The sequence below is a fragment of the Bombina bombina genome, chromosome 6, assembly GCF_027579735.1.
Source record: "Bombina bombina isolate aBomBom1 chromosome 6, aBomBom1.pri, whole genome shotgun sequence".
In the NCBI taxonomy this organism is placed as follows: Eukaryota; Metazoa; Chordata; class Amphibia; order Anura; family Bombinatoridae; genus Bombina; species Bombina bombina.
The window spans coordinates 1,100,831,409-1,100,840,477 of NC_069504.1; the positions used below are offsets into that span (position 1 = coordinate 1,100,831,409).

The 9,069-nt window shown below is 35.3% G+C and overlaps 1 protein-coding gene across 1 annotated transcript; it reads right to left on the bottom strand.

Moving 5' to 3' along the window:
• Positions 1 to 1,723: 1,723 nt before the first annotated feature.
• ETFBKMT (electron transfer flavoprotein subunit beta lysine methyltransferase) lies at positions 1,724 to 8,794 on the bottom strand. The gene is made up of 3 exons (XM_053716257.1): positions 8,395 to 8,794; positions 6,740 to 6,870; positions 1,724 to 2,236 (listed from the first exon to the last, which is right to left on the bottom strand). Exons 1-3 carry the CDS (start codon positions 8,649 to 8,651, stop codon positions 1,893 to 1,895), a joined length of 732 nt encoding a protein of 243 aa, XP_053572232.1. The 5' UTR covers positions 8,652 to 8,794; the 3' UTR covers positions 1,724 to 1,892.
• Positions 8,795 to 9,069: the final 275 nt, after the last annotated feature.

Consider the following 9,069-nt stretch of genomic DNA (forward strand, 5'->3'; position numbering starts at 1 on the left):
AACCCTGGATAGCGCTTGCTGATTGGTGGGTAAATTAAGCAACCATTTAGGAAGCTGTAAACAAACAAGGTGCTGAAACAAAGTTGGTCTGGCTAATAAGCTTACATTCCTGCATTTTCAAATAAAGATACCAAGAGAACAAAGAAAAATTGATTACAAGAGTAAATTAGAAAATTGCTTAAAATTGCATGCTCTATCTGAATCATGAAAGAAAAAAAATTGAGTTCAGTATCCCTTTAAGTGAAAACAAAAAAAATATTGTTTAATCCATTTGAGATGGGCTACATGGATATATAGCACGTGTGTATGAGGTATAATATATATTATACTGTAAAAGAAATTCCTTAAAGGTACAGTAAAGTCAAAATTAAACTTTCATGGTTTAGATAGAGCATTCAATTTTAAACAACATTCCATTTTTCTTCCAATAATTACATTTGCTTTGTTCTTTTGGTATTCTTTCTTGAAGTAAATCTAGGTAGTCTCATAGGAGCTGAGGAGCGTGCACATGTCTTTAGTACTCTATCGCAGCAGTGATTGCTACAATTTATAACACTGCTACATACAATGTTGCAAAACACTTTTGCCATAGAGTACTAAAGACACGTACACGCTCCTGAGCCTTTATGAGCCTATCTAGATTTACTCTTTAACAAAGGATACCACAAATCAAATTTGATTATAGAAGCAAAATGGAAAGCTGTTTAAAATTACATTTTCTGTCCAAACCATGAAAGTTTAATTTTGAATTTACTGTACCTCCTTTAAAGGGAAACTAAACCCACATGTTTTCTTTAATGATTCAGACAGAGCAGGCAATTTTAAGCAACTTTCTAATTTACTCCTATTATACATTTTTCTTCGTTCTCTTTCTATCTTTATTTGAAAAAGCAGGAATGTAAAGGCCAATTTTTGGTTCAGAACCTGGGTAGCACTTGTTGATTGGTGGCTAAATGTAGCCACCATTTAGCAAGCGCTTCCCAGCTGCTGAACAAAAAAATGGGCCGGCTTCTAAGCTAACATTTCTGCTTTTTCAAAGAAAGATACCAAGAGAACGAAGAAAAATTGATAACAGGAGTAAATTAGAAAGTTGCTTAAAGTTGCCTGCTCTGTCTGAATCATGAAAGAAAAAAATTGGGTTTTGTGTGCCTTTAAGTTTGTTTATTTCTGCGTGTTTTTGGTTTTGAAATAAGAGTAACCATAAGGGATATTCATTTTTCCCCCTAAAAACATGGCTGCAGCTTTTTCTGGCCCTGATAGTGCGTTTTGAAATATTTCTCATGCTGTAAAATGTGTTTAGAAAAAAGCCGCCATTTCTAACATTGAAACTAATAAGCCGCTTCTTCCCCACTGTACGGATCACGTTTATAAAAATATTTATTGCGCTGTACCAATGATATCTATGAAAACCTGTATTCCACTGTAATGATTGTGTTTATGAACACCTGTATTTTGTCTACCAACCGCGCTTATGCAATCTCAATGTAACAACCGCCATTGTTCCTTGCTGGTTAAGCATTTCTCTCTCTGTGTATATATAATAAATGATGTCATTAATGTTCAGAATTTAGCTGTTGAATATTTAAATGAGAATTGAACTTTAAAATGAATGTATTATTCACTAAAAATGTTCCTAAATTTTACATCTAGGTCAAACATTTTAAACTAATTTTTTTTTTCTTTTTGTGTAATAAATGTTTTTATAAAAATATAGGTAATTCAATTTTAGCATAATTTTAACAAATCGTGTTCTCTGGTTATCCAGTAGCAGACATCATATAGTTATTATACAAAACAATATTCAGTACATATATTATAGTATATATTATTCCTAAAATGATTTGCAGTTTTTCAGGATGTTCTGATCAGAACTTATAACCACCATAACAACATTAGGGTTCATAGCTCCAGACCCTGGCAGTAGTTAATCCATAATTTTCTTGTTTAGTGGCTTCAGGTAATGCATATTCTGCCAGGTTATGCAGCTGTTTTTGTATAGGGTGACTTAGAAACTGATTTCTGCCAGGGTCCCCAATAAGCACTCTGGTCCCATACTTGAGAATACAACGTCTCAGCCACTGGTGTAGTTGGTCAGACAAATCCTCATCATAAAACATGTCACCCAGAACTATCAGGCTCCAATTCCTTAGATCTTGGCCTATAATGTTCTCTGGGTGAAAGGCTAAAGGCTTCAGGCTGTTCAGTTGGCAATTCAGGCTAAAAGCCACTCCTGCAACTAAAATTAAAACAAAAAAAAATGTTCTTTATTTGATTTTAAAGTAACATCAAGCTAATTTTATCATAGTATCCATCAGCACTTAAATACTACATTGTTACAACAAAAAACATGTGACAACAGGGACATATCCCAATTAAAAAAAAGTGTATGGTCCTTAATTACACTGGTTACAATATAGTCATTAACACCTTTAAATATCTCATCAAGGCAATTAAACAACCACAAAGTTTATAACAAATCGTTATTTAAAATTGTATCCTGACCCCTAGTGGTAAGTAGCATACATTTCTTATCACAGAATTTAATACTACCACCTAGTGGTTAACATTATCATTACATTCAATTTGATGTAATAGTATGTATTTTGTTTTAACCCTTCTCATCTCCTTTCATTTAAAAATCAGTATCATAGTAAGGTGTTTAAATTCTGGATCTGTTAGTGACAATTCCTTGCCACCACTTAAGTGGGCACAATGTATGTTTGATACAAAGATAAATATACTTATTTTTACTCCTATTAAACAGATAGAAAGCATATAGTATAATAAATGAATACTGTTATACCAGACCCCAATGGGGTATATCAGACATTAAATCTTATCTGTAATAGTCCTTAGTTCATCAATCAATATAGATGGTATAGGAACTCCAATGTATCCTAGTCTGGAACTGTGGAGAATATCTTTTCCCCAACTGCCGGCTGCTCCTTTCCAATACAACTTTAGATGCAAAACAATTTCTGTTGGAAATATTGGTACATGTATGCATTTGTGATTGGCTGATGGCTGTCACATGGTACGTGTATGTGTTTGTGATTGGCTAATGGCTGTCACATGGTACAGGGGGAGTGGAAATGGACATAACTTTTAAAATTGTCAGAAAACTACTATTCATTTGAAGTTCAGACTAAGTGCTATTGCATTGTCTTGTTATCTTGCATTTGTTGATTATGCAAATCTACAGTGTTCACTGTTCATTTATGAAAGGCCCCCAACTGGAGATAAAGCATTTATTCAAACATGTTATTGTAATTATAAATCTATATTTATATTATATGATACACGCGCTGACTATTTTAATAATAAATGATATTTCTTATCATGATGATATTATGTGATCACAAAATGAATTCTGCATAGTAACTCGTATTTAGGGAAGTGTACATTTTACTTGACACTTTGAGATTGTAATATAAAATGTTTAAAGGGATATAAAATCCAAAAATGTTGTTCTGTGATTCAGGGCATAGCATTTAAAAAAAAATCCAATTTACTCCTATGATCACATTTGCTTTGTTCTCTTATTGTTCTTTGTTGAAGAAAGATCTAGATAGGTAGCATGCACATGTCTGGGTCACTACGTGACAGGAAATAGTGCTGCCAGCTAGTGCTCTTGCAAATGCAAAACATTCTTGCAAAACTGCTGCCATATAATGCTCCAAAAATAGTCTGGCTCTTGAGCTTACGTCCATGCTTTTCAACAAAAGACACCAAAAGAATGAAGAAAAGTTGATAATAGATGTAAATTAGAAAGTTGTTTAAAATTGCCGCTCTATCTGAATCATGAAAGAACAAGTTTGGGTTTCATATCCCTTTAATAATATGTAATTCCACAACTTTACTGTCTACATACATTATTTATTTTGTCCCTCTTTCCTGTAATTCTGAAAATTGTGGTTCTTGTTACAATTGGTAATGCAGACTGAAGACGCTGCTATGTTTCACTCTAGCGACTCATTTATAACTTTCTCTAATCTAGCGACTCATTTATAACTTTCTCTAATCGGCCTCAGCACAGAGGGAAACCTAGGTTACAGTATGATGTGTTCAATATTTATACAGCTAATATTATAAAAAAAATCCATCTGCATAATATCCTAAGGCCAATCTTGGCATTAAATACATTATTTTGTCTAGCATTTACTTAGTGTTTATTGCCTCTTTAACACATACTGCTTTCTCAGAACACAATGGTTCACTTTGTAGTTATGTAAATGTGTGTACGTACATCTTTTAATATATTAGCTTAAAGGGCCATTAAACTCAACATTTCAACAACGCGGAGTGGAGCGCTAAATATCACTTGTGTGCAAGCAATATTAGCGCTCCACTTTGTAATACCAGCGCACGATAATGTGCGCTGGTATTACAAGTAAATCTGAAAGTCACCAATATGTGATCTCCTTAAAAACACAATTTTAATAACCTGTAGTGTTTATTATAATCACACCAGAGCGAGAGAGAAACAATTATCTACATTACCCTTATATTGGCATTTGAAATAGTTGATTTAGCCTGTGGTAGTTTTAGGCCTTTAAGCCAAAGCTGTTTTAACACAGCCAGTAGAAGAAATTACACTCCCAGTTAGGGTTGCCACCTCAGCCATGTTTTCCTGGACACTTATGAGTTACATATGCTGCAGAGTGTGCAGGGAGGAACATGTATTGTGTTTCTGGACAGCACTATTCATATTCCTCCCTGCACACCCTGCAGCATGTGTAACTCATAAGTGTTCTGTATTTTAAAGGGACAGTCTAGGCCAAAATAAACTTTCATGATTCAGATAGAGCATGTAATTTTAAACAATTTTCCAATTTACTTTTATCACCAATTTTGCTTTGTTCTCTTGGTATTCTTAATTGAAAGCTTAACCTAGGAGGTTCATATGCTAATTTCTTAGACCTTGAAGGCCACCTCTTTTCAGAATGCATTTTAACAGTTTTTCACCACTAGAGGGTGTTAGTTCACGTATTTCATATAAATAACACTGTGCACGTGAAGTTATCTGGGAGCAGGCACTGATTGGCTAAACTGCAAGTCTGTCAACAGAACTGAAATAAGGGGCAGTTTGCAGAGGCTTAGATACAAGATAATCACAGAGGTTAAAAGTATATTATTATAACTGTGTTAGTTATGCAAAACTGAGGAATGGGTAATAAAGGGATTAGCTATCTTTTAAAACAATAAAAATTCTGGTGTAGACTGTCCCTTTAAGGGACGGGTAGCAACCCTACTCCCAGTGGATGATAGAGGAGATAAGGTAATACAATGTAAATTTTCCATTGTTCTCTACAAGTATTGGTGATTGGTTTATGGACAGATATAAGATAAAGAAGCAGGTATATGTACACAATGTGATAAAGTAATGAGATCTGATAATACCTACAAGCTCAGCCCATTTTATTAGGTTGTGGCTTCAGAACACAAAACCAGCTACTTCATATACACAAATATGCCTTAAAAAGCTAATCTCATTATCTGGTAGTGTCAGATTACATCTACACCACAGCTAGTCATGGATCAATAGTGAGAGAAATAAACACAAGTTTTAATTACTGTTCTATTTACATTTAAATATGTTAATTTGTGCATTTTCTATGTTATCAATGTTTTGATAAGTTTATAACTGCAATGTGAAGGAAGACGTTTAATTCTAAAGCTTGAAATGTTACTGTATTGAGAAAAAAAGATGTACAAAGATGTATGATATATGATAATAAAAGCAATTTCAACAAAAAGCAAATCTCATACATTTTGTACTCTGCAGTTGTTAAAAAAAAAAGTAATTGGAAACACAAGGGAAAAACTATTTTATAGTATACTGTCCCTTTAAGGTTGTCTTGTGACAATAGGTGACATGAGCTTTGTTCTTGCAGAGTGAACAAAAGGAGTTACATGAATAGAATTTTGATGTAACCTTAAAGGGATATAAAAAAAAAACTTATTTTTTTTCTTTCATGATTCAGATAGGACAATATAATTTGATGTCCCTGAAATAAAGTGTATTTAAACATTTGTTGTTCTCCTCACTCATATGAGTATTTAACCCTTTAAGGACACAGCTTTCAGTTTGCTCAATTGTTTTATGACGGAAAAATTCCGTCATATGTCCTTAAGAGGTTAAAGGGACATTAAACACTAAATAAATGTTAGGTAGAATGGTGCATTCAAAGAAAAGATTAGTATGAGACTAACATGTAGATGTATTTTTTAAAGTTTCTTTAGCTGTTTAAATATTGACAAAATGTGTAAAGTTTTAGTGTCTATAAAACAATGGGAGCTGCCATATTGTAACTTATTTTACCTTTTCTGCTGTGGCTAATTAGGGACAGTTATAAATAAGTCACTAGAGTGTGCAGCCAATGGCTGTGTGGAATATAACAGTGTTCTGCACTTCCATTTCTAACCGGTACTGAAATGCTCACAATTTCATAATGGGATTAAAGGAAAAGGGGGCAACATAAATAATGACAGTATATTGCAGAGGATTTTAATATATACAATTTATAATTTTATATTACTATCTCAAAGTGTTTAATGTTCCTTTAAACCTGTATTGGTGCAATAAATCTTTTTCGTTATAGCCAAGGGTATAAAAGTCATATCATCTCCCCCTATTACCACAGCAAAATAATGCACAACCAATCAGAGTACAAGAATACGGTTTTACCTGCAAGTGCTAAGTGTCCTGATACCCTTCATTTTACCACCATTGTCTTACCTGGGTCAATGTCATTGGCCAGAACATAAGAGGCTCCACCCATTGCAGCAGCAATAGCTGTAGCGCCACAACCGCTCCCAAGATCTAGCACATCTCTTTTTCTTACAACCTCAGGATTATCCAGAAGATACCTAAAGAATAAAGTTGTTTCTAATCACCAGCAGGGCTATAAATCAGACTCTGATACAAAAAAATACAGTTTTACATATATTTTAGGGTAAAAGTGCTATTTTCTTTTAGACAATTTTATTTTTAAACAAATTTCCATGTTTACTGTGTTTATAACAAACACTATAATTTACCATAACTAAAAATCAAGTGGACTTTAAGTGATCAAACATGTAAAAAAGGTGCTAAACTCACCCTTTCTGTGCCATTGCACAGCGAAAAACTCAGCGACTCCGGCCGTCTGCGGCACATCGATCCCCTTCAAAGAGGGGATGTTTGCACCTCTGAACCAATAGCCATGCGTGTCAGCTGACAGGGTTCTGTATACACGCACGGCTATTGGTTTAGAGGTGCAAGCAGCACCTCATTGGCAGAAGAGCGCTGTGCCGTGGGCAGCCGCAGCCACTAAGTTTAGTGCTGTGCAATGGCACAGAAAGGGTGAGTTTAGCACCTATTTGTTAATAACTGATGACTTAAAGGGACAGTCTAGTCCAAAATAAAACTTTCATTATTCAGATAGAGAATGTAATTTTCAAATTTACTTTTATCACCAATTTTGCTTTTTTCTCTTGGTATTCTTAGTTGAAAGCTAAACCTAGGAGGTTCATATGCTAATTTCTATGCCATTGAAGTCCGCCTCTTCTCTCAGGGCATTTTGACAGTTTTTCACCACTAGAGGGTGTTAGTTTGTGTGTGTCATATAGATAACACTGTGCTCATAAACATGGAGTTCCAGTGAGCCAGCTCTGATTGGCTAAAATGGATGTCTGTCAAAAGAACTGCAATAAGGGGTCAGTTTGCAGAGGCTTAGATACAAGGTAATCACAGAGGTAAAAAGTACATTAATATAACCGTGTTGGTTATGCAAAACTAGGAAATGGGTAATAAAGGGATTATCTATCTTTTAAAACAACAACAATTCTGGTGTAGACTGCCCCTTTAAACTCCACTTAATTTTTAGTGATGTTAAATCCTAGCGTTTGTTATACGCTTGGATTTACCATCACTTTAAATACTACAAAAGGATAATAATTGAAGCCAAAGTTGCATTCCTGGAACATCCTCCCATTCTACTCCATATATGAGGATCCCAACAGTGATTGGAAGATACACAAGTATACTTGCTTCTCACCAGTTGTACACTTATATGGAGTAACACAGGGATGCACTTTGACTATGTATTTAACCCATTTGAAGGGGCTGAACACATAGTAAAACAATGATGTTTACAAATAAGATACAAAATAGGGCAGCTGATTTTTGCTAAAATGTCCCTTTAAGTGATAAAAATATATATATAGTACTAGCCATGGGACAGATTGCTGATTTGCTAGCAGCACATCACACAGAATTACAGGTAATGAGAAAGAGACCAAACTGCAAATTTGTTTTTCTTTTAACATAAACGTTCTAAGTTTTAAATTCTACCTGTGAAAAAGTGCATTCTACGTATGACCACCAGAGGGCGTATTGCACTCGTCTCTCACCTAGCCAGAGCTTGCCCTCCAGGCCAGTAAATCGCCCAATAGGGATCTCCGTAGGGCCAAAGCTCAGGACGCGCATTCCAGAACGCGCAGCGTGGTGTGAAGAGCCGCAGACGGATTTCTGGAGTCAGGTGCTCAGTCACCTCCTCTGTATTGTGCAGTATGAAGCTCCGCAGGCAGGTGGCGCTGCTGCTGTGGCAGACGAAGGAAACAGGTCCAGTAGTGAGCGCTCTGAGCGTGTTCCTGTATAGAGTAAACATACTGGCGCCGTATTAATAGGTCAGAGCGCGCGGCTCCTCCCGAGCTCGAGCTTTTAATCCTGACAGAATGTCCTTAGAAACCGTGCAGTCCGTGTCTGTACGTTACTCCCGGTACCTAAGGTGTTAAATTGAATCTTCCATCTCTTTAGTAGTTATTAAACTTAGGTGTGCGCATGCGCATAGGACTTCTTTTTTTTTTTCTTCCTCTCGTCAAGGTCCTGTAAGGATTGTAATTCATGAGCTCAGCAGCTAACTCTATGCTGTTCTACCTTTATAATTAAAGTCCTGCGTGTAACCCTCGTCATTTTACAAATGAATTGTTTCTTATTTATTTTATGTTTTAAAAAAGGAACTATATGACAAATGTTTAAAGTGATGGTAAACTCTCCCATTTTTAAAATCAGATCTGGAATATTAG

Excerpts from the sequence above, each read along its gene's own strand:
- ETFBKMT (XM_053716257.1), bottom strand. The coding sequence starts at position 8,651 with ATGTTTACTCTATACAGGAACACGCTCAGAGCGCTCACTACTGGACCT. Across the intron at positions 6,871-8,394 it reads GGAGGGCAAGCTCTGGCTAG|GTATCTTCTGGATAATCCTG; the intron begins GTGAGAGACGAG and ends TTTATTCTTTAG. Across the intron at positions 2,237-6,739 it reads GGCCAATGACATTGACCCAG|TTGCAGGAGTGGCTTTTAGC; the intron begins GTAAGACAATGG and ends TTTTAATTTTAG.